Below are 25,938 nucleotides of genomic sequence, written 5' to 3' on the forward strand. Positions count from 1 at the left end.
AAAAATAAAAATTATTTATGATCAGGATGACATATCCTAGATATAAACAGAATTTTGTGGTTTGTAAGTCCTTACCTACCTTTTTTCCCACCTCACTGGTGTGTGACACAGCCCCTGGTATATCGAGAATTATGAAACTCCAGCTCTCTAACTATAACTCCACCCCTTTCTCTCAAACTTAACATACTGGAATGCAATTAAGAAACAGTGACATAAATCAAGTCTCATTTAAAAGGTGAGGAAATATCAGCTCTTAATTAGTTAAAGATTACTTGCCATACCTCACAATTGATTCCAACATACCAGACAATGGCAGAACTATGAGAATTACTGACCTGGTTCACTGACAAAAAGGGAAACAGGTGTTAAGAGGGGAAATTACTTCCCCCGGATTCGAGATCACATCTCAAGGGATGAGATCTATTCTGCTCACACCATTCACCCCCTATATACAAAGCACTGTGATTAGTGCTGAGGAGGAGAAAGATGAGTAAGATAAAGATTTAAAAGCACCACCATCAAAAAAAAAACACAGCTCCACCTTTAAGGCCTCGTTAGCACTCACTGCTGGTGATTACAAACTGGACAACTCCAAATGCCAACCAGAATTTCCTGTCCCGCAGGCACCTTAAAGCCACTCATTTTCCTTTCCAAACCTGTTTCTCCTGCCTTGTTCTCTAAGTCACTTGTGAACTTCCACTCATCCAAATGCCCTGATGCCCTTGTCTCCTCTGTCCCTCACCCTGTACCTCCTCCAGCCCTACCAATTCTGCCTCATGAATATCTTTCAAATCTGTCTCCCCCTCTCCATCCCCACCAGGGCACCCCTTGGTCCAGTCCCTTGTCTTAGGTCTGGGCTGTGGAAACGAATGTCAAAATTAATTTGCCTGTCTCTAGTCTCCACCTGTTTCCCACAAGACTTTCCAAGTCATCTTTCCAAAGTTCATCAATCTGATTTGCATGCTAAACAGGATACATCACCTACGGGTAAGGTCCAAGTTGCTGATCTGGATGTAGCCAATCTTCCCATCCCTGTCCCGGCTGACTGCAAGTGTCTTGACTCTGTGCCAAAGCCATGCCAAAGTCCCTGAAGTCCAACCAGTGAGTCTCCATATCTGTGCTTTCCTAGATGCAAGTGCCTCTGCCTGACACTTCCTCTCCCTCTTCCCTGGACTCTTCCTCCTACCTCAGAACCCAGCCTTGGTTTCACCTCCACTTTCACATGTACCTCACTCCTCCCCACCCCACCCCTCTCAGTTGCTGCCTGCCTCGAGCACTATGGCCCTACCACACAGATACATACTATCGCTCAATTCCACCGCCCTACTCCCCACCATTCTATACCTTCCACTTGAGAAGTAAAACTCAGGAACCCCTTAAGCGATATGAGGTATGTTTTATGAAGCATTTTAAACTTCTTTATATCAATGTAAAATTTCGCTTCATGAAATGNCTTCCTCTCCCTCTTCCCTGGACTCTTCCTCCTACCTCAGAACCCAGCCTTGGTTTCACCTCCACTTTCACATGTACCTCACTCCTCCCCACCCCACCCCTCTCAGTTGCTGCCTGCCTCGAGCACTATGGCCCTACCACACAGATACATACTATCGCTCAATTCCACCGCCCTACTCCCCACCATCCTATACCTTCCACTTGAGAAGTAAAACTCAGGAACCCCTTAAGGGATATGAGGTATGTTTTATGGAGCATTTTAAACTTCTTTATACCAATGTAAAATTTCGCTTCATGAAATGATCTCAAAGTTTATCCTTCAGGAAGTGTATAAATGTTTACAAATTTGCACTCAGGAATCCAGAAAAGCTTGAGTAACAACGCCATTTATAAAAAGGGAGCTGCCAGGCCTGGCCAGATAGCATAGTTGGTTAAAGTGTCATCCTGACACACCAAGGTTGTGGGTTTGATCCCCAGTTAGGGCATGTATAAGAATCAACCAATGAATGTATAAATAAGTGAAACAGATCAATGTTTCTCTCTTTCTCTCCCTCTCTCTCTCTCCCCCTCCTTTCCCCTCTCTCTCAAAAAAATCATTAAAAAATTTTTTAAAGGTTGTTTTAAGTTTTCTTGTACATAATCCTGTTTTCCACTCATAATTCAGTTTAACCTGAATAAATTGTTGGTGATATTTAATTTGCTGGGTGAGGCAAAAACAAATCATTCATGGTTGGTCAATTTGTATTCATTTTTAAAAAACAGTAAACTTTCCATCTGGCAATACTAAAATGCTTAGCATTTACCAGGTAATTCAAAGGTTACTCTACCAAAACTGAGAGTAAACTAGCTCTATAAACTGAAAAATATAAACTATATATAAACTATAAAAGATATAAAGTTAGTTAGGCCAAAAATTTGTTAAGAAGTTAAGTCTTAAAAAGAACATAATAGTAAAATGCCTTTCTAAGGGGTAAATTCTTTTAAAGAAATAACAATTTAACTTATTTTTCGATTAAGTAGTACGTTCACATGGTTTAAAACTGAAGTCATCCCCTGGCTGGTGTGGCTCAGTGGATTGAGTGCCAGCATGCAAACCAAAGGGACACAGGTTTGATTCCCACTCAGCACACATGCCTGGGTTCCAGGCCAGGTCCCCAGTAGGGTGTACTGAGAGGCAACCACACACTGATGTTTCTCTTCCTCTCTTTTTCCCTCCCTTCCTCTCTCTAAAAACAAATAAATAAAAAATTTTTAAAAAATAAATAGATAAATAAATAAATAAAACTGAAGTCGCAAAAGTCTTCTGTGTTTCCAGCCATGCAGTTCTTCTCCCTGGAAGCTAAGAGTTACTAGTTTCTTATCTCTCCTTCTATAGATAAACTATGTATATATGAGTAAATGCCCCTATATTTATTTAACAGTAAACACTTGCTAAGTAAGCACTTCTGAGGTGCCAAGCGCTGTGTTGAGTTTTCCAATGATTAACTAATTTCACTCTCACAGCCCTATCTTATTTGTTCCCTTTTACAAATGGGATACATTGAGGTACAGTGGAAAATTATTTATTTGCCCCAAATCACAATTAACAACTGCCAGAACCGAAGTCAAAGCCAGGGCCCTGGCGGGTAGCTCAGTTGGTTGGAGCATCATCCCAAAAGGCCAAGGTTGCCGGTTCTATTTGGTCAGGGCACATGCAGGATGCACAGGTGAGTGGAACAGCATCGTTGATGTTTCTCTCTGTCTCTCCTTTCCTCTCTCTCCCTCTCTCTAAAATCAATAAATAAAAATTTAAAAATAAATAAAAATGAAATTAAAAAAAAGAATCCAACCCAGCATTCAGAGCCCTGCCCACATCCAGCGTTTGCCTCGTGTCTGTTGATCTCACGAATATCCGTGAGTGAGAACTTTTTGTGCCTGGTCCTCCTAAGAGAACATGATACCCACTCCCCATCTGATGTTTCCCTTTTTGCTGTTTCAGTTACCCATGATCTGAGGCTATTAAATGGAAAATTCCAGAAACAAACAATTGTTAAGTTTGAAATTTCATGCTGTTTTCAGTAGGGTGATAAAAATCCCATGACATCCCACTCTGTCCTGCCTGGGATGTGACTCATCCCTTTGTTTAGGGTTGTATGATACATATGCTCCCAGCCATTAAGTCACTTCATAGTCTCTGTTAGCAAAATGACTGTCACAGTGTCACCCTGCTTGTGTTCAAGTAACCCTTGTTTTATTTAATAATGGTCCCAAAGGGTAAGAGCAGTGACGCTGGCAGTTCAAATATGCTGAAGAGAAGCCGTAAAGTGATTCCTTTAAGTGAAAACGCAAAAGTTCTAAACTTAACAAGGAAAGGAAAAAATCATATGCTCAGGTTGCTAAGATCTACAGTAAGAACACATCTTCCGTGTGTGAAATTGTGAACAAGGGAAAAAATCGTGCTGGTTTTGCTGTCACAACTCAAACTGCACCAGTTAAAGTGACAGTGCATAAGTGCTTTGGAAAAGGCATTCCACTTCATCACAGGCATGTATACATAGGAACATAAACAGTATATATAGGGTCTGGTACTATCTGCTGGTCTCAGGCACCGACTGAGGGTCTTGGAACAGGTCCCCCACGGATAAAGGGGGACTGCTGTGCAGCACTTTTCCCTCAGTCCAGAGGGGTTGAGACTCACAGGAATAAAAGAAGGGACTATATAAAAAGTGGTCTGAAATGCAGAACCCTGTTCCCGAGCTATCACTGGGCTTGGCTTGTTTCAGGCCTTCTGCAGGTGGGTTAACTATAATGCTAGGCTGTGCCCCAGCCCTCCTCTCAGGAGCAAAGAATACTTTTTCGTGCTATAACAATTTTACAAGTGTGCTCAGGATGGAGGGGTGGGGTGTGAAATAAACGCTTATCAAACTTCCAAGGAAGCCCAGACTAAGAAAATAGTCAGGGTTGGGCGCAGACCTTCAAAATCAACCTTTATACGCAGAGCAACTTGCCTGACAAGTACCTGTCTATCCTCTCTTGCACAATTTTTTTAACGGACATTATCTTCCAGGACAGCCTGTATTTTCACTAGACAGCACTGCCCTGGGATAAAGTCACACCAGGCCTCTCTCTGACACCGCTCCCCCCGCGACACACACACCCACACACACACACACACACTTCCCGGTTACCCGCCCGGGGCCGCGTTGAACCTGTCTGCCCCACCCGCCACAAGGTGGGGCCTATAACGGGACTAAGGAGGGGCCCTGACGCGTGGGACCCCGGGAGACAAGGCGTGGCCCGGGTCCGGTATGGGCCGCGGGGGCACGGCGCCGTGCGAAGCCGCAGACTGGGGCCAGGGAAGAGGCCATAGAGGCCGGGAGGATGCTCTCCCGGAGCCCGCCCCCGCGTCCCCGACGGACGCGTGGCACTCACCAGTCCGTAGTCCCGCTCGCTCTCCCGCCGCCAACACCGCCGCCGCCGCTGATGCCACGTCTCGACGGCGAGAGCCGGAGGCTACGCCAGCAGGCAGGCCGTGCGCAAGCCCGCCCCTCCGGCTTCCGCAACTCCCACGGGTCGCTGGCTGGCCGCTCAGACCGGCTCCCCCGTCCCCCGGCCCCCGCCCCGCACACCCTCGCCAACACCGAATCGGCGAGCGCCTTTACGTCACCCGAGAGCAATCCTGTGATTGGCTGTACCCTTCTATGCCCCCCCCACCCTTTCCCCAAAATGTTTCTTGAGGAGGCGGGGACCGGAACGGGGGCGGGGACGGGGGCGGGGACGGGGGCGGGGACGGGGGCGGGGACGGGGACCCGCAGAGAGAGCTGTGTGGTGGTGTCCTTATTGTTACCGTAGGTTCCGGCTCTCGCTCGCCGGCCACGCGAACGCTCGGAAATCCGAGTCCTCCCATAGGGTATTTGTTTTGGCCTTCCGTTCCCTCAGCCATTTCGCAGGCCGCGGCCGGAACAATGCTGTCGTGTAGCCGGTCCACCCACATCTGTCTCTGGAGTTAATGCTTGCCACTTCGGAGCCCCGACTGCTAGAAGGGGCTGTTGGCAAAGACTAGCCGATCGTCGATCGTCGTAAGGAACTCGCCCGGGCCTCCCCCGGCAGAGAAACCCCAGTCAGTCCGGGCCCAGGGGCGGCCAGAGAACAAAGCAGTGGCACGGGAAGTGGTGGGAAAACGCTAACAGAGGTCCCGATGGAGACCCTTAAATGATTGCTTCAGATTCCTGAGTCATCGCGGAGAAACTTGGAGTCGGTGATAACAAAACACTAAAACCTTTTTTTTTTACAACCATTAGATAATTTACTAGAGGTGGAGCTAAACAGTCTAACAACTCATTGAAAGTTGTTATATAAGGTGAATATCCTAATCAATAAAACTTTTGCACTTGATTTGTCAATTAATGACAAAACTAATTTGCGTAGGACATTAACCTTAGTTTCCCTGCAGCTAGCTCAGAGCCACTAAAAGGTCACATCTGGCACAAAAGGACAAATATTAAGGGGTTTCGTCCCCAAAAATGACGTTGGATTTCTTTTTCAAATATCACTTCGGTTGCTGTGTGGACAGTGGGTGGGATCAAGAATGATGGCAGTCTTCCGAAGGATGCATGACCAACGTGGCACCACGCTGACTGCCTCTGATGGGGCCAGGAAGAGTCAGACTTTCCACTAAATTCCTATTTAAAATATCTTTGTGTATTTTGTAGTATATGCACACATTTCATGTTAAAAAGAAGAAAATAAAATTGAGTGAAAAATGGTGTCAGTGAAAGTTGAAGTGGACGGATATGAGACTTAGTTTGGGAGTGGAATTGATGAAAATTATGGATTAGGTATGAAGGAATGGCAAAAAAAAAAGGAAACAAGGGTGACAATGAGAAATGCCATAGGGTAGGGGAGATGTTGGTGACCAGGTTTGGGGAGTTAAAAGTAGTTTTAATTTGGGATATGTTGTTTGAGATACCTATCATAGCTACTAAACAGGCAATAGTATATATGAATCTGAACACAGATTCACCACACCATAGATAAGTTTCGTATTGTTGCTGTAACAAATTACCTCAAACTTAATGGTTTGAAACAACACAGTTGTGTCTGAAATGGGTTTCACAGGGCTAAACCCAAGGTAGCAGTGTAGGCATCACACACACACAAATTTGTGACTGTGTGGTGATGGGGGTTAACTAGACTTACTGTGTTGATCACTGGGGTAGAAGGAGGTTTACAGTTGTGAGTACATGAAACAGGTTTATTCTTGAATTATAATTTATTAATTATTGTATTATTTTCCATACAAACAACTGTAAGTGTACTTTTGCCCAAACCTGTATACATATATTGAATTATTGTTGTACATATGAAACAAATAGTGCTATCTGTCAAATCTCTCTCTCTCTCTTTGAAAAAGGTATCAGTGGGTCTGCCTTCCAAAGGCTGCAGGGGAGAATCTGATTCTTTGTCTTTTCCAGTTTGTAGCGGTGCCTTGGCTTGTGTCCCCTCTGATCTGCTTTTCTTGCCACATCTCCTTCTGTGACTCTCCTGCCTCCTTTGTTCAGTTAGAAGGACCCTTGTGATAACTGGGTCCACTCAGCTGGTTCAGGAGAAACCAGCTTCTTCCGACCTCAAAACCCTAATTTAATCACATCTGGAAAGTCTCTGGGGCTGTGTAAGGAAACATATTCACAGGTTCCAAGGATTACAATGTGGACGTCTTTGGGGAATTACTCTTTTGCCTACCACAAGTGGTATTAGAAGTCCCAGGAGATGTTCAAGGTAGGTATATCACTTTTAAAGTTACATGCCATATCACCAAATACCCAGAACAGAACATTAACTTTTGTCTCTCGAAGTTAAGAGGAAAAGTTAATTTCAGAAACAATGTTAATGTTCCATTTTTTAACCTTGGTGTTTATTAAATGGGTGTGTTTAGTTTGTAAAAATTTAAGTTGTTAATCAATAAAATATATTTAAAAAGAAAGAAAGAAAAACTTAAATTGTATGCTTAAGATATGTGCACTTTTTAAAAGTTTATTTTTAGAGAGAGGGAAAGGGAAGGAGAAAGAGAGGGAGAGAAATATCAATATGTGGTTGCGTCTCATGTGTCCCCCACCAGGGACCTGGCCTGCAACTCAGGCATGTGCCCTGACTGGGAATCAAACCCACAACCTTTTGGTTACGGGATGATGCTCCAACCACTGACCCACACCAGCCAGGGCTCCTGTGCATGTTTTTGTATGCATATTATAAGTACAATATGTTTTTTAACATTGTTTAAGATTATAGCTAGGGAAAATGTAACTGGAAAGGTAAGTACTTTTAATAATAGATAATATAATTTTAAGAATTTGTGCACTTGTAGATTATGTTTGACGAATCTTGAGAATTCTATATTTCCATATATAGTCAAATAGTTCTGAATTCATGGAGTCATTTAACCTTAAAGAAAATTGCACTCTTTAAAGAATTTTTCCCTGTGTTCTCTTGAGATGAAATTGCANAGCCAGGGCTCCTGTGCATGTTTTTGTATGCATATTATAAGTACAATATGTTTTTTAACATTGTTTAAGATTATAGCTAGGGAAAATGTAACTGGAAAGGTAAGTACTTTTAATAATAGATAATATAATTTTAAGAATTTGTGCACATGTAGATTATGTTTGACGAATCTTGAGAATTCTATATTTCCATATATAGTCAAATAGTTCTGAATTCATGGAGTTATTTAACCTTAAAGAAAATTGCACTCTTTAAAGAATTTTTCCCTGTGTTCTCTTGAGATGAAATTGCAGGAAAGAGCTATAGGGGGTATGTTTTCTGAGCTTTTTGGAATCACTTTTCTATGGGTAAATATTGTTACATCTCTATTATGTGCTATTTAAAAGAATGAATTAACATACCGAAAATCTCCCTAAGTCATTGCCTTTGCTGGTTTGGTTGATTTCTTTTAACTTTAATCTGAGGGCTCTCCAAGCTTCAGAGAAGTACTGACAGCTTTGTAGTTTAATAAAATTAGATTTTTCTGTACATTACTCCATAGGCAAAATTATAAATTCAGATATTCAGGGTGTAATTAGACTATCAAAGAATCCTAGACCTTAAGACATCATCTAATCCAACCTTCCCATCAAAGGAAGAGACCTCTCCACAGCATCCCTGACAGAGGTTCCTGTGGCCACTCAGGGATCATTTCTTCTAACAGGGATTCGTCTTGTTCTTTTATTTGGTGATTTAATTATAAAGTACACTGCCTTCCTGTAAACACTAGTATTAGCAGCCTACTATTCTAATAAACATTATACTCACTCAGTACTCGTAACAACCTTAAGATACAGCTTCCGTCGCACCCATTTGCAGACTGGGAGACAAGCACAGAGGGAGAGGGGCATGAGGTCCCGCAGCTGTATGCAGATGAGCCCAGCCCTTGACCCCACGTGTTCAGCCACCTCCCTACCTTAAGCAGAGCCCTTACACATCGTGATATAAACCTATCTTCAGGTTGATCTTGATCATCGATTTTGGGGTGCATTGTGCCACTAGTTAGAATTTCCCATAATTCTCTTCCCCTGCCCACATCTCTCTGTATTGTTCACATAAATATCTTAAGAGATTTTTAAAGACATATTCTTTAAAATTAAGATATAGAATGTTTATGGCATTCTTCATTTGTACGAGTTTGATAAAGGCTTCAAGGAAGAAAAGATCAGTTTGGCACAACTTTTAAAAATAAACTTTTAATCAAAGTATAATGAAGAAATCTCACACATAGTAAGTGTGTGTTGAATTCCGAATTTTCATGAAGTGAACACTCCTCAGATAAAGAAAGAAAATATTACCAGTGTACATGGGTAACCTAGACAAGAGCTGCCTATCCCTGACCCATGAAAAGACCCAGCACCTCGGCCATGCGTATTAATAGACACCGTGGTATGAACCGAGCATGGGAACTACCCCACTGAAGCAATTAGACTGTGGAAAACAGGACCAGTCAGTTGTAAATGAATCGGAACATGGGGCACATTAAAAACATAGACACGGATACGCTGCAAGAGGTAGCGCAGGTGGGCCACACAGAGAAAATCCAGTCCCCAACTTGCCTCTTCCAACTCCAATCCACGTATATCCTTAAAATAATCTTCTTAAGGTGCCCATTTTCTTGCCATCAGAAGACATTCACAATGAAGCTGCAAGCCAGGAAGGCTCCCCGACCTCATCATTTCAGTTTCCAACTCGAACCCATAGGTAGTGCCTGCTCAGAGAACTAGGTGGAAAAGGACCCTGAGGCTGAGTTCAGTGGAAAAGAGTATTGTGACTGCCACATTGTTTTTTAGGGGAGGTTGGAAGGGAGGCAGGGACCGTGCCATGTACTTGCCATTTCTGCCTTTAGCCAATGTGTTGCCACCCTTCAAGGCCAGACAGGTTCATGGTATTCATGCAGACGGAAAAATATTCAGAGCCGTTGGGATGTCAGGCACACCCTTATTCACGGGGGGGTGAGCCACGCCTGCTGCAAGCTGCCTATCTGCGTGTTTCACCTCATGGCCCTTGCTGCCCAGTGTGGCACCCATCGTGGCACCTGTCCCCTTGCGTGTCTCTCCTCATTATCACCCCCAGCAGGAAGTCCCTACCTGCCTAAGTACTAGAGGGGAACAAAGCAGGCAAGATGCCAGAAATTATAGAACATAATATCATTCTGCACATGCGAGCCCACTTCATGTTATGGGAACAGTTTATCGGACCCAGTCTCAAGGCTGTGAGAACACTGGTTATCAGGCCCCTCCAAGGCTGTGGGAACAGTGCTTCCCTTAGTTACTCAGACACCTCGGTGAGGGAGCCAGTCCACCTCCACTTACCCTACAGCCAATATCAGAAAGAAATCAAGAGATGGAAAAAAAACTGAGCAATTAATCACCACATTAAACTAGATATTTCTGTTTTATAAACATCCTTCTCTTAGCTATTCTCCTCACTTTATAGCTCAGACACAATCCTTTTAATTGCCAGAGTCTCTGGATTATGTAAAGAGGCAAAACACATCTCACAAGCCAGACATCACTGCAGAAGCCAGATCACTTACAGCCTAATCAAGTCACATAGGCCCCTCCCCAAAAGAGAAGTGACTTGTACTGATGAGGCTACAATATACAGATGGGAAAGCAATTCTTTTCTCCTTAGGAAAAGCATTAAGTTTAAGTTCTAAGGATTAAGTTTACATTAGCTGAAAATAATTCCGTGACATCCTAATCTGTATGGGTCAACTCCAGGTCTTCAAGAGCATGAGACTGAAAAATAAACTTGCCAATGTACTGATAAGACACTCACAAAAAAAAGAGAAGCCTTTTTGAAATTTGTATTTCAGGACCATTAATCACTGTTCATATCCCCAATTACTAATCAGTTTATCGTGTCAGCCAATCAGCTTTTCGAAGCACCCAGTGGTACTGAGCCAGCCCTGTGCTAGGTTGCCCAGTTATAGAACAAAAGTACAAATAAATACAATGACTGCGTGTTTGTTTTTGTGAAATATGATACTTTATCAGGGTTTTTAAATGTATTTTTATGGACTATGCACATATTATATTTTAAACCAATAAATAATTTTATTACTTCCCTGTTTGCTGAGGAAATAAGGTAAGCCAGAAAGTGCTCAGCCACCCCTGCCTAGTAGGAGTGCAGAAAGTTTAACTGGCACAGCTGGAACTAGAACTGGAAATGTGTTAAAACCTAGTTTGCCTTTAACTTTGACTCTGTTATAAATAGTTGGATCAACAAAATTATGTCCTATAATAACTTGCTTACTAAAGAATTATGTGGGGGGAAAAAGCAAAGGAAAAAAAGGCTACGTGGGAAGTACATTCTTTTGGATATCAAAGGATCAGGCTGAGGTCAGCAGCACCTTAGTATCAGCCATAAACCTTTGGGAAATTTTCATGATTTCTCACGTAGGCTGAGGAACCAGCCCAGCTGCTGGTCCAAATTCCTGGGGCTGAGAAATAGTAGACATTTAGTAGTCGGCATGTAGCTAAAAATGAAGGTGGGGTCCCACATGGCATTCCTGTGGAATACCGAAGTGGACTCCTTGACACCTATGTGAATGCTTAGGTTACATGCAAACACACATAGTTAATGTCTGTAAGTCCAGAGCATGGACAAAAGGTCTCAACATCTCTCTTCTCGTGTCCTTCATTCCCCTCCTCTGGAATGAATCTAATTCAACCTTTCAAATCATTTGTTCTTCTTCCCTACCCTGCTTCTGGTCCTTAAACGTGCCCGCCCTCTTGTGATTACACCCTGCCCTGGGTCTTCCACAGATGCCATCTTTCGGAATTTCTTTCAATCTCAGGTGTTCCATTTTGACATCTGGGTGGGTGATTCCTTGGATGAACAGTCGGCCTCGTCCCTCCGGTTCTAGGCCTGTAATTTCAAGTGCCTGCTAGGTATTTCCTCACTCCAACTCAGTACCTAAAATTTAATTTGTTTTTTTTCTTCTTGGCTTCCCCATTTCTCTTCATGGTATCAATTTGCCACTTTCATTCAGACTCAAAATCATGGACTCATATTTTCATACTCTCTCTCTAACATTCAACCTTTCAAATTCTTTAAAATGTGTTTTGTTGGGGGGTGGGCTTGTGTGATTTTTGTCTGCTTTTCCTTCCCATTTCTACTCTCACCACCTTCATTCATTCAAATCTTCATCCTCTTATTTTCTTAATTCAGAGGTGCCTCTATTTTCACGATTTAACTTAATTACCAAGAGTTATTTTAATTAACATATACAGTTCATGAAGTTTTTATTACAAAGTCTGTTGTGTCAACCGTGTCTTAGACTTAAGCAAGCACAGCGCCCCAGACCTGTGCGTCCCCTTGCTCTCCCAGCCTGCATTCCCTCACTTCTCCAGCCTGTCCTGCACACTGTGGCCTGATTAGTCTACTTCAAAGGCTGCTCTCATTGAGCCATCAATGAGTGTTTCTTTGATTAAGAAACACTTCCTTGTCTCCCCATCCCCCACTAAGTAAAGTATATCCCGGGGATCAACTTCGGCACTAAACACCCCCAGCAATCACGCCCTGACTCCCTCGTGGCCTCACTGATGTCGGTCCCCTATCCAGGTCCTCCCGCACTGAACAGATCACCAGGTCCGCCTCTGTTGACGTCACTCCCCACTCAGGCTTCAGGTCCTACCTCTGTTTTGAAAGTTAATCTGAACCAACACCTTATCCCAAGATAATCTCTTCTTCCTCCAAATTCGTGTAGCACTTGTCTTGACTGCTCATTGTATCCTGATTCTCTCTGTGATGTTCCGTCGGGCCCCTGAGAAACCAGTCACGTTGGTTACCTCACTCCAATTGTCCTTTCTCTCATCAGAGAGATGCGGGTCTCCCTGACACGTGCTTGAATCATGACGTGTCATAAATGCAGTCTCAGAAGCATTGAGTCAAACAGGGAGATCACATCTCTTACCCAACAGTCATCGCCATCCCAGTTCTTTCCCTCTAGTCCACGGCACTCGTGTTCAGCGTCCCCCTTCCACTCTCCTGCGGCTCCCGAGTCTACGTTCTTGGTGGGACAACACTTTCTCAGTCATTGGAGGGAGTCGCGTGGGAGAGAGCACGGCGAGCCGAGGAGCACGGAGAAACCCAGTGGTGTGGTGAGAGAGACATGTGGAGGCGGAAAGCAAGCGGAGGTGCGGCTGGGGTGGGGGTGAGGCCAGGGCAGCGAGGCCGCTGGGTGACGTCACGCTGAGAAGGTCAGGCTCTCTCCGCCCTGGAACTGGGAGCTTTTTTAATCAGGGGAGATGAGCAGATGTGCTTAATCAGAATTGTGGAAGATGAGTTGGGAAGAGGAGGAAGGACTAGGAGAAGGGAGGCCCACTAGGAATAATATTTTAAGACCTGAATTAAGGTGATGGAAGAGAGGAGGGAATCAAAAGAGTAGGAAGAAAGAACGGACAGAACTAGGTGGCAGAAGGGGTAATGGTGGAAGACAATGGTTGATGTTTCTACTCCACAAAACTGGGGGGACTGGCACTGCTCTTAACTGACACAGGAAAGGCGGGCGCGAGGCTGGGCAGGGGTGGGGCTGGGGGGGGGGAGGCGAGCCCATCGCAGCTCTGGTGAGGATGTGCTGAAATCGCAGCACTGGGGGAGCATTGTCATGAGACCTCGGACCTAGAGAAAGGTATGGCCTGGAGCTACGGATTGGAGATGAAGCGTAATTCACCCCCCAAATCTGTGCTGTTTGAAACACACTGCTACTTCCAGCCCAAGGGGGCCAGTAGCATTTCTTGTCCCACCTCCTCCTCCGGGTTTTTCTAAGGCCCCCCTGACTACCGGTTGGTTATACTTTTACTCTTGGCCAGTTCAGAGCTCTTTTTATAATATTCTACAGATAGCAATTATTTAAATCTTGGCAATTAGCCTCTTAGCCATTATCAAATTTAACTTCGTAGAATGTAAGTTCTGCGGAAACCCAGGGACTTCCGTTTCCTGTGTTTTGCGTTGAACACGCAGGGTGCTCTGCTGGCCACGCGTTCCTCCTTTCCCAGCTCACGTTTCCAGCTGTCCAGCCTTTTCCATCCTCCGGCTTCTCTTCCTGGGACTCCTTCTTCACACTTTTGGTCACTGCCTCATTCTTGAAACTTTCTTCTTCCTGGGTTTCCATGACACCCCCTGATTTTCCACTTACCTCTAATCTCCCTGGCTGCTATACTTTCTCAACCTTCTACTTAAAAATTAATTTTTCCTAAGATTTTCTATTTGGCCTTCCATTCAACTCATGTTAGTATATACCCAGTGAGATCTCATCCACTTGCACGACTTAATACAACCATTGAAACTTATTTCTAAATCTAAACCTCTTCGCAGTCTCCTCGGTCCAAACCCAAACACCCTTGTTTTCGAAGACCTGTATTTGGAAGTGTCCCACAGGCACTTCAAACCAACTCGCCAAAAGGAAATTTTCTTCCTCTCCATAAACTGGGGCGTTCTCCACTCTAAGTCTCAGTGAATGATATTGTCGTCCTCCAGTGACCTGGGAGGAGTCCTTGACTTCTCCACCTGTGTCTCCCAAATCCAGTCTGTCATGAAAGCCTATCAACTTTACCTGTTAAACGAGCATTTTCCTAGAAGAGGACGCGGTGTGATTGAAGAGAACAAGAAGGGAGGGAGAAAAGCACACAAAGGAGAAGACTAGCCCGACAGGAGAAAAGTTTGGCTGCAGAATACTGAAAACTACCAAGTGCGTGCAACTTAAAGACGAAACACTGCATGTGAGTTGATGTGGTCACAGGGCCACCAAATATAGGCAGCTGGGTGAAATGGTCACTTCAAGGTGCATTTCTTTTTTTTTAAGATTTATTTATTTATTTATCTTTAGAGGGGAAGGGAAGGAGAGAAATATCAATGTATGGTTGCCTCTCATGAGTCCCCTGCTGGGAACTGGCCTGCAACCCAGGCATGTGCCCTGACTGGGAATCGAACCCTGATCGTGTGGTTTGGAAGCCCGAGCTCAATCCACTGAGCTACGCCAGCCAGGGTCAAGGTGCATTTCTTAAAAATCAGTCACATGAAAAATGAGAGTCAGGGCAACTTTAGCTTTGTAACTAGCAACGACCATTTCTTAGATTTTATTGAAGATGTGAGGGGAAAATGACAACTAAGAAGTTCCAACTAGAAGCTCAGAAAAGCTGACCTTGAATTTGAATGTCAGTGAAAGTATACTAAAAAATAAAACAAATTCTCATTGAAGGAGGCAAACTGAAATTAGGCATTAGTGGTATAGCTAGAAGTAGACTGTTGCAAATAATTGCAACAATGACATTACTTGATTGAAAAGTGCTTATAAGCCATTCCTCAACTATAGGTAATCTTTACATTAAAAAAATATATATATATATATATTGTTTATCCTCACCCGACGATTTTTTAAAATTAACTTTAGAGAGAGAGAAGAGAGAAACATTGATGTGAAAGAGAAACATCGATTAGTTGCCTCACATATGTACGCATCCTGACCAGGGATCGAACCTGCAACATTTGGTATATAGGATGACACTCCAACCAACTGAGTAATCTGGCCAGGGTGAATATATATGTATATATTTAAATCACCAAATTGAAGTGTGATGACTTCCTAAAACATCTGAATTTCCACATTTCAGTAAAAATGTAAGTTAAAGTACATGGTAATATAGCACACTATATGACATATTGATACATCGATAACCATGATAATTTCCATTTCATTTGGCTTAGATTCGATGTAACTCAGGGCAAGTGCACTTTCCCCCTTAATGTGGTTAGCCAGTAGTTAAATCACTGGGAGAAAACCAAGTACATGCCAGGCAGCTCTACAAATCATGTTGCAAAAGTAAAGTAACAAATACAAATAGTTGTAGCAAACTTTTACTTCTGTAAATAAACTGCATTTCTGAAGCAGAAGATTCAAAAAGTAAGAATGAATCTACTTTCTTGGATAAAATGAGGGATCTAAAGGGGAGCTCATTTTCAGCTTTCAGTTTAGAAATGCGAAGAGACCATGAGTTTCTGCAGTTCCGAGGAAACAAATAGGAACCACAAAACGACTAACACAAGTTAGCAGTTACAATGTGACATTAGAAATGAATGATGGATGTGTTTAAAACCAAAGCTCTCCTCTTCTTCCTTGCAATTTCCCCCTTTCTTTCTGATTGCAATTTCAATGATAAAACTCTCCCAAACTGCTAGGTTACTTACATGAGGTCCTTTGGAGCACAGCCCCTGGTAAAAAGACGTGTTGATTTCCATCCCGCAGCCCGAGTTCTGTACCCAGGGTTGTTTGAATCAAGGAGCAGGGCAGCTGTTCGTTCTTCTGGTTTGGCTGCAACAGAGCAGTCACTAACCGGCACCTGAATTCTGGACTGAATACTGAGCCCCACCTCTAGGAGGAAGTCAGTGTCTGAGGGTTACTTCCCTGTTTTTGGTATGCTACCTGATGAGTTTATTCTACCTGATGAGTTTATTCATTCTGATGAGTTTATTTTCTACTAGAAAAATTATTTTCCTCTGAGTTTCTAAAAGGTAGAAAAAAAAATCTACAATCAAAATCTCAATAGTCTTTTCACATTGCTTTCACACATGGTACATTCAAAACATTTATTGATACACTGCTTTGAGCCAAAAAAGTAAAATAAATAAAGAAATTAAAATGGAGGATTCAAATTTCCTTAATAGCCACAGGCCTCAACCTATTGAAAACCCTTTGTTTCATGAGATTGAAGAAAAAAAACAGTATTGTTGCATTTTATGTAAGCAACATTAGAATAGAAAACTTGCTACATTTAATAAAGGGTATACTCTGAGCCTTGGTGCTCAGGGACCCCCACAGCCGGATTGGTGGCAAGGGATACAGGCTGATGATTTGCTGTTTTTGCTCCATTGGTATGCGTTCATTTGAACACATCTTCTGCCCAGCCTTGTCTGCCACACAACTTTACATTCTACTTAAGGGGAAGCTAAAATAAAAAGTAGTCCATGGCAAAGAAGAGATGTTCTCTTCTTTTTAATTTAATTGTCGATTTATTGCTTTGAGAGATAGAGAAACATTGATTTGTTGTTCCACTTATTTATGTGTTCACTGGTTAATTCTAGTACGTGCCCTGGTTGGAGATCAAACCCACAACCTTGGCATATGGGGGCGACACTCCCACCAACTGAGTGAGGCGGCCAGGGCTTGACGCTGATGTTAAAAACTGGTGAAGAGGGCTTCTAGTCAAGATGGCGGCATAGGTAAATGCCATATCACCTCTTTGCACGACCACATCAAAATTGCAACTAAACTACAGAACCACCATTACTGACGACTGCTGGAAGTCCAGCTGAACAGAAGTCCTATAACTGAGGTCGTGCAGAAGAAGCCTTGGCCAGACTGGTGGGAGGAGTGGAGACAAAGAACAGGCTGATCCCACACCCACCTGAGACAGTTAAAAATTAAGAGGGGTATCTCAGCGGTGCAGAGATCTCACATGAGGATCGAGGGGTCCCAGCCCCTTACTGGGAGCCCCAGCCCAGGGTTCTAGTCCCTGGAGAAGGCCCATAACTTCTGGCTGTGAAAACCAGTGGGTATGGTGGCTGAATAAGACAGAGGGCTTCTGGAGTTCCAGGCACTCCTCCTAAAGTAAAGGGCTTCTGCAAGGACTTAGTCACCCACCCACTCACTCACAAGAGAAGGTGCTGTGACTGATCGAGCATGTCAAACGTGGTTTGTGAAGTTTCAGCTGGAGATACTTGCTGGACGATGCTCCCTGGTCAGGTAGGCCAGCTGAGTTGATAGCGATCAAATTGAGACATTAATTGAGAACAATCAAGGTCATACAATGTGGGAGATCACTGACATACTCAAAATATCCAAATCAATAAGGCTATTGGTGAAAATGAAAAATGCCTTTTTTATTTTACAGAAAAAAAATAAATGGACTTTTTGGCCAACCCAGTATGTTAGGGCCTGAGCATCTTTTCTTGTTTTCCATCTAATTCTTCCTTAGAGTTGACTCAAAGGAAAATTGACTCAAGCCTGCTCTGTGGGTTTGGCAAGAGAGAGAGAGAGAGAGAGAGAGTTTTTCCTCCCCCTTCACTTCATCTTTCCAGGCAGCTCTGTGAGAAAGTTGGCTCAAGGGCCACAGAGACTGGGCAGCCCAGCCACACTCACCCTCTTTCCTTTTTCTCATTCACCTTGTAGCGTTGCTTTGGGCTCCAGAGGGCAAGATGCCAAGAATCAGATTTGGGGGCAGGTTAGATGCCACCTTTTGGCTAAGCCAAGAGCTTTAAAAGTCAACTTCCTCAGACGTTATCCTACTTTACCCCAGGGGACACTACCCTCAGAATGACTTTCCAGGGCTCCTCCTTCACCGGGACTCCGCTTTGTCGATGACCGATGACCGCCTCTGCCTCTTGCATTTTCAATCTCTTCCTTTCTGTAAGGGCCTCCCCGTCTGTGTGCCAACGTGTTCCTCCACGGCAGAAGCAGACTGAGCTAACCCTCTCCAGTCCTCTCTGCTGTGTGGTCTTTGCATGCTGATGCCGCCTCTTCCTTCCCATCGTCACATGATATTGGAGGAATGGCTTATGCTTAGGGTCTTCACCTGGCAGCCACCCACTCATTCTTTACTTTGTTTTTTAATTATTTTTTAAGATTTTAATTTATTGTTTAGAGAGAGGAGAAGGGAGGGAGAAAGAGAGGGAGAGAAACATTGATGTACAAAGAAAATATCCCATCCATCGCCTCTTGTAGGCCCCCAGCTAGTGACCTGGCCTGCAACCCAGGCATGTGCCCTGACTGGGAATTGAACTGGTGACCATTTGGTTTGCAGGTCGGCGCTCAGCCCCCTGAGCCACACCACCCAGGGTGTCCTAAATTTGTCCATTATGTCTTCAGGCCCCGCCCTCCCCTGAACTGCTATCGTCAAAGTCAGGAGCCCTTCTCATGACCCCCACACACCTTGCAGCCGGTGGCTGGCAGGGCCTCCCTTCGCTCTCACACCAGAGGGTTCCTTTCAAGGCTTTTCCTGCCTTATTATCTTCTCCTCCCCCAGAATGAGGGTGCCCAGAGGGCTGTTTACTGGCCTCCTCCCTCCCTCCCTGCACCTGTCCCCTCTTGAAGCAACCCCTCTGCACCACCTCAACCCAGCACACCTCCTGCCTTCGCAAGAGAGAAAGGCAACAGCATCTCGTCCCATTCTCATTCCCTCCCAGGGCCCCAAACTAAAAATAGAAATGTTGCCGGCCTTATGACCAGGCCTCTGGGAAGGCCAGCGGAACAACTCAGGCTTTCAGAAAGGAAGCGTGACCCCTGTGAGTCAGGAGGTTCAGAAGGACAAGGAGATCCGTAAAGAAGGAGACACAGCAGCCCAGCGGCCTTGCTTTCCACTGACCGGATGCAAACCAGCCAGCTGTGAGGGATACGTGCAGACAAGGGACGGGTTGCAGAGAGATGTCAGTCAAAGCCAATAGGGAGACCTGGGGGCCAGACGGGAGAGAAGTCAAACCATTTACCTGAAGAGCGACCCACAGCTCCTCAGGTAATATTGAGGGAAAATAAAAGCCTAAGAAGTGCTCCAGGGACAGCTCCTGGGCAGGCGCTGCCCCTGCTGCTACTCGAGGCCCCCCCCCCCCCGCCCCCCCCCCCCCCCCCCCCCGCAGCACACCCAGCCTGCTTGCTGGTGCTCTCTGAGGAGAGCCAGACGGCCCTACAGAGGGGCCTTCTTATCAGGCGACAGCGAACCTGTTTGAAACATCGCCAGTGGGTTCTGACTGCAGCTATCAGAAAGCTCTCCCTCATTCAGAATGCAGAAGTCCCTCTTTCCTTCCTAGGTCCCCAAGAGCCACCCCCAAGTGCTGCTGGAACATGAAACCCAGAGGACTTGGGCAGCCCTGCCAGAGTGCAATGAGGGAACAGAGCAGGTCGGGTGCCCATCTGCCCAGGCGCAGCCGCTGCTGTCAGAGGCGAAGTGAGTGCGTCAGCATCAGGCAGAACTAAGCAGGACGACCAGGCTCTGCTTTATTACCCACAGATATTTGTTAACAAGGGGCAGAGCCCTAGCACAGGCGTCTGGGCTGAGTGTGAGTGTGAGTGTGAGTGTGAGTGTGTGCGCGCGATGGAGAATATGTTTGTGAGACTACGGAATACAGCACGCACACTGAGAGGAGGAGATGCAGTGAGCACTGAAGTCGGGACCAGAGGGCCCGAGGAGGAAACAAAGCCTGAAGAGCCTGTCGTGCCTAAACCAGCAGATCCCTGTGTGCAGGTCGCCCATGAGCTGCCCTGCATGTTCCAGGAGGTGGTGTCCAGGAGAAGGGTATTGGTCAAGTAGAAGACAAAGAGGGCATTGACCAGGGAGGCCAGAGCCTGGGAGCCCCGGGGCGGGGGGAGGGGGAGCACAGCAGACCCCGAGGGACATGGCCTTCCCTTTGCCCTCCTTTCTCTGCTGTTAGAGAGCCAGTCCAAGTCAAACAGAACCTCTTTCCCTCCAGATTTCCTTTCCTTAACAATAAACTTACTTTTAATGAAATATACTGGAAGAATAGAGGAGAACACAACCCAGCTTTTAATTTTTAGCATCATTTTAGATCTTGTACTGGAGAGAGTAGTTATCACAGATACCATGGAGGGATGCGTCCCTCCCGCTCCTGAGGGGACACCCGATTTCCATCAGCCCTGCTGCGGGGCTGCCTTCCAGCAGTGGGGGCCCATTCCTTTGAGAGTCGTGGGTGTATGTCTTGATGTAGGAAGGCAGGCGCTGAAGTGGTGGACCCCAAATTCCCTCCCCCCTGCTCAGGAAGGCGGCTGTGCAGCACGTCAGCTGTTCCCTGAGGTCTAAATAAACAGGATATCTGAAGAAGGCTGCACGCCGCACCCATGTTAAGAGCACCTCCTTGAGCACGGGCACCAGCCTGTCTTGTTGATGAGTTTCATCCTGCTGGCCATTGTTTCACTAACGTCCTTATTGAATTGCACACCCATGTTTATGGCGTGGCCTTTTAACCCCTGGGGTTCATGAATCATTGCTGTAATTTTCCACTTAATGACTTTTTCTGCAGATGAGTATTGCTGGACTTACGGAAATATTTCCTCTTTTCACCTGCAAGATCAGGGCAATATGCAACACCCACTTCAAAGACCCTCTGAGGATTAACTTAACACACACAAATCACCTAGTAACTAACAACATACATGGTAAATGTTTTCTCCCCTTTCTTTCTAAATTCTCATAAAGCATCCACTTGAAGTGCCATTTAGAATTTTCAGTGTTGCCAGAAAGGACCAGGGTTAGAATTTCTAGAAACTGCTTTTGGTCTTCTAATGGAAATTGTGGCGCTTCCTTTCTTCCGATTAACCCAGTTGCTGGAAAACCTGTAGGCATTAACAGTGTTAAAGTATGACTTTTCAAAAATGTAAAAATACGACTTTCACACAGATATAAAATAGCATGCATCAAAGATGAATTAATGGGCATTTATCGGGGCCCATTCATCATGAGGGCATCAGTAAGATGTTGAGGTTGTGTCAAAGGGGAATGTGAGGAGCAGAGAGGCAATGAGGAAAGAGAATATGGTTTTGCTAATACATGCAACACCGGTCAATTCCCACAGGCACTCAAATGCAATGTTTGGGTTTATCTTTTCCACAAAAGAGAAATCAGCTCTATCCTTATTACACAAAATTCATTTGCATCGCTATGGACAAGAATTGTTTGCATCCACCCATTGTTTACAGGTTTACTTCAACTCCTACAGAGACGGAAAAGAGCTCAGTTGATCAGAAATCGGTCCAATTGCACAAGCCTACATAATCAGAAAATCAGAGATTCCAATGGGCAGCGGTTAAGCATCCCACTGAAAGGGAACCTAATCGTGTCTGTCGCCCATTTGCGTACCCTGGTTTCCCCAGAGATACCTGGATCTATAGGATGTGGTCTAGGAGAGCGGCCTTGAGATTCCCTCATTCTGAACTGTGGGACCACAAAGTCAACCTGGCACAGCCTAGATCTGGACGGCCAGGCCCCTGTCACCGCCAGTGCCTTACCCCAGTCCCTGGCCACAGGAACTCCCTGCTCCCTGCCATGCTGGGGGTGAGGGGGAGGCTGCAGAGCAGGCAGTCCCAACAGGATCCACCGTGGTCCTGTGTTTGGTAGACCAAGGGCTAGCGGTCCGTGCAGCACTGAGCTTTAAGGTTTCCCTCCACAAGCCGCTCCAGCAGACTGCTCTCCTTCTTTGTCCCTGCAAACCCTCAACTCACGCTGCAGAGGTCGTGAATATGATGTGCACACTTTCATAAAACGCCATTAAACATTCGTCACACGCTACCTTGGGTCATGTCTTGTATCATATTCTTTTCACCTGTATGGTTTTAACAGGCGTTATTTCTTGTCTTCAATGTTGTTCTTCGACAGCAGAAACGATTCCCTTCTTCCACCACCCAGGCCCAGGCCTCAAATACGCACTCAACAGGTGTCTGTTTAATCAGATGTTGAATGCGAAGTGACTGAGGGGTAGATAGCAGGTATAGGATAGAGTCACGCTCAGAAAAATTCTTTAACTGGCCAGTGCCTTCAGAATGACGCGAGAGCAGCTTATCAGAGAGCTCCCCTCCCCGCTACTCGGTCCAGCTCTCCTTGCGTGGCCTGATGCTAACCCCCCCAGTACAACACTGATGTTTGCGTCTCTGTACCTTCTCTCCCGATTTGGAATGCTCTTTTCCTCCACCTTCAAGGCGCAACTTGAATGCCTTCTTCTCCATGAAGCCTTCCAGATCCCTCTGGTTGGAAGTTACCTTGTCCCCTACGCAGCTCTGGTGAGAGAAGGACAGATGCAGGCTGCGGAGCCAGACTGCCTGACTCCACTTACCAGTTCCATGATCTTCGGCAAGCTGCAAAACCGTTCTGTGCCTGAGTGTTCTAGTACAAATTTTGAGAAAATGCTACTGCTCATTTCATAGGGTTTTGCAAACATTACATGAGTTAATATGTTTAAAGCAATTAGAAGATCCCTGCGCCCTGGCTGGGATGGCTCAGTGGACTGAGTGCCGGCCCACGGAGCAAAGGGTCGCTGGTTCAATTCCCAGTCAGGGCACATGCCTGGGTTGCAGGCTGGGTCCCCAGTTGTGCAAGAGGCAACTACACATTGATGTTTCTCTCCCTCTCTCTCCCTCCCTTCTCCTCTAGAAATAAATAAGTCTTTTTAAAAAATGGAAAGAAAAAAAAAGATGCCTGCAACATAGTGAGTGCTCATAGAAGTTAGTTATTCAGATTCCTTTTGGATGCCATCATAATTCTTTACTGGTGCCTCTTTCAGTCAGTTCCCTGTGTCTTACACTGATTTTACTTTTTACCTTTCTGTCTCCTTCACTGAAGTAAGTAAGCTCCTTATGGGATGTCTAGGGAACATGAGCTAAATGAATGAGTAAATTAAAGACTGGATGAAAGGGTAAACAAATCCTAATCAAAAGTCAAACTTCTTTTTGCTCATTATATGTATGTCTTTAAAAAAAACAATTTTTGAGCTTCTGCGTTGCAGTCTCAGACATCTGCTTGGTCTGGAACGTAACGACTGGGTGGTTCTGACACCTGCCACAGTGCCAGAATCTTCTACGTAAACCATTTTGTGCATATTTGTTTTCTGGGTGTAGGTCAGAGTAGTAACTTGATAATCAGTTTGTCCTACCTTCTAAAATCCACACATATAGTGTGATTAACTTTTTTTCTGAATGAAAGCCCCAGGAGGGGAAGAAGGAACATTATGCCGAGCAAGTTATGTGATGTTGAACAATTCACTTCCGCTCCTGGTTTTCTATATCTTCATTTTAAAGATTTTATTTATTTTATTCTTTTAAAAGTGTTTAAAGACTGTATTTATTCATTTTTAGAGAGAGGGAAAAGGAAGGAGGGAAGCAACCACACATCAGTGTATGGTTGTTTCTCAGGTGCCCCCCAGTAGGGACCTGGCCTGCAACCCAGGCATGTGCCTGGACTGGGAATCAAACTGGCAACCCTTTGGTTTGTAGGCCAGTGTTCAATCCTCCGAGCCACACCAGCCAGGGCACGTATCTTCGTTTTTAGAAGGAGGTGATTTCACCACCTCTGAGGAGCAAAGAGTTTTCACTATACACCCAGCACCCCAAATTTATCATAAACCCTTTCCCGAGGACATTTTTTCATTGTTTTTTTTTTTAGAGAGAGAGGAAAGGAGAGAGAGAAACATCAATGTGAGAGAGAAGCATCAATTGGTTGCCTCCCCTATGTGTCTAGCCTGGGGATTTTATATTCAATCAACTCTCTATCAAAATTTCAATGACATTTATCACAGAAATAAATACAAAATCCTAAAATTTTTATGGAACAACAAAAAACCCAAATAGCCAAGGTAATCTGGAGGAAGAACAATGCTGGGGGCATCATGATTTGTGATTTTAAACTATATTACAAAGCTATTGTAATCAAACCAGCATGACAATGTCCTGACTGGTGTGGCTTAGTTGGTTGAACATCATTCCACAAAGCAAAAGGACATCAGTTCAGTTCCTGGTCAGGGCATATGTCTGGGATGTGAGTTTGGTCCCTGATTCGGGGTGTGCAAGAGGCAACTGGTTGGTGTTTCTCTTTCCCATGGATGTTTCTCTCCCTCTCTTCCCCTCTCTCTAAAAATAAAGATGAAATTTAAAATAAAACAGCATGCCATTAATATAAAAAAAGATAAATAAATGAATGGAACAAAATAGTGCTTGGAAATAAACCCACACATATATGGTCAATTAATTTTTGACAAAGAAACCAAGAATACAATAAGGAAAAAACGGTCTCTTCAATACATGGTGCTGGGAAACCTGGGCAGCCACATGCAGAAGAATGAAACTGGGCCACTATCTTACACTACGTACTCAAAGTCAACTCCGGATGGATTACAAACGTGACCTGAAACCACAAACTCCTCGAAGAAAACAGGGGTAAGCTTCTTGACATTGGTCTCAGCACCAGTACACCTGAGGCCTCTCCATTCCCTCTGAGGCCTGGAGCAGGGTGGCCCGGGTGTGGGGTAGGGGCCAGATGAGCCATCCAGAACCAGGTCTGTCTGATAGTCAGGTTTCTAAATCCATCGCAGAGAAAGCAGAGGCAGACCCTGCCTCCTGTGGGTAAGGGTTTGTTCCGTCTCGGAGCTCTGGGCACGGGAGGCCGAGTGACCTTCACTCCGCTGCATCTGGTCTGAGGGGCCTTCTCATTGGTGGTCAGAGAACACGGAGATCACGAACCGAAGCACGTGTCTGGCCTCAGCAGGGAGAGGTTTCTGGTTGGATCATTTTCCCCAATTTTAGTCGTGCCTGTGATGGGGAAGGCATTCCTACATCTTTGCCGATAACCTTTGGAAGCCCCTCATGTTGGGGAGCACCAGGCCAGAGCCCTCGAAGAACAGACTGGCATGGCCGGGTGAGCCCGCTGGGGCCCGCTGTGCGCCTGCAGCTTGGGACAGTTCCCCTATCCCAGGCCCAACAGCTGCCCTTTGTTCCGGCGAACCCTTTCTGGAGCCAGAGGGAGAGCAGGGACAGTTACGGCTGCCCTGGAGGAAATACGCACGGGTGACCGGAGAAGCCCAGGCCTAGCGGGTGCCAACAGGCCTGGGTCTGTGGTCCCGCAAGCCTTGCCTCCCAGCCGGTCCACTGGGGGCGGGGCGGTTATATACAACTCCTGCCTCTCGCTAAGTCAGTCTTAACCGGAAAACGCTGTGAGCAGCCAACCGGCTGGAGAGGGAGCGGGAGGTGAGGCGAAGGTGGGAGCCCGCTGCAGCCCTGCCAGGTGGAAGCCTGGACGTGGGGGCTCACAGTCGAAGTCCACAGACAGAACGGAGAGGGTCCACAAACTGGTAAAGAAAAAATTAAAGAAAAAGCTACACCCTGTTTTCACTCATCTCCGACTACCATTTAGATTTTCTTTCTGTTAAGAATACAGGCCACAGACCATCGTGCACTAGAGAAGCTGTGAC

General features: G+C 45.3%; 1 protein-coding gene across 4 annotated transcripts in view; it reads right to left on the bottom strand.

The window, feature by feature from the left end:
* GNE (glucosamine (UDP-N-acetyl)-2-epimerase/N-acetylmannosamine kinase) overlaps positions 1–16,308 on the bottom strand; it is a 50,630-nt gene extending 34,322 nt beyond the window's left edge. The window contains exon 1 of one of the 4 annotated variants that reach the window (XM_037035702.1): positions 16,168–16,308. In XM_037035702.1, the coding sequence (XP_036891597.1) occupies positions 16,168–16,218 (51 nt within the window). In that variant the 5' untranslated portion in view covers positions 16,219–16,308. Of the gene's footprint in view, positions 1–79; positions 778–817; positions 906–4,863; positions 4,999–16,167 lie in introns of those variants that run through there. The other 3 variants (XM_037035704.1, XM_037035705.1, XM_037035706.1) reach the window with 3 other exon arrangements.
* Between the last annotated feature and the right edge of the window lie 9,630 nt (positions 16,309–25,938).

The sequence above is a fragment of the Sturnira hondurensis genome, unplaced genomic scaffold (assembly GCF_014824575.4).
Source record: "Sturnira hondurensis isolate 20B ecotype Veracruz unplaced genomic scaffold, ASM1482457v3 Scaffold0022566, whole genome shotgun sequence".
Taxonomy (NCBI): domain Eukaryota; kingdom Metazoa; phylum Chordata; class Mammalia; order Chiroptera; family Phyllostomidae; genus Sturnira; species Sturnira hondurensis.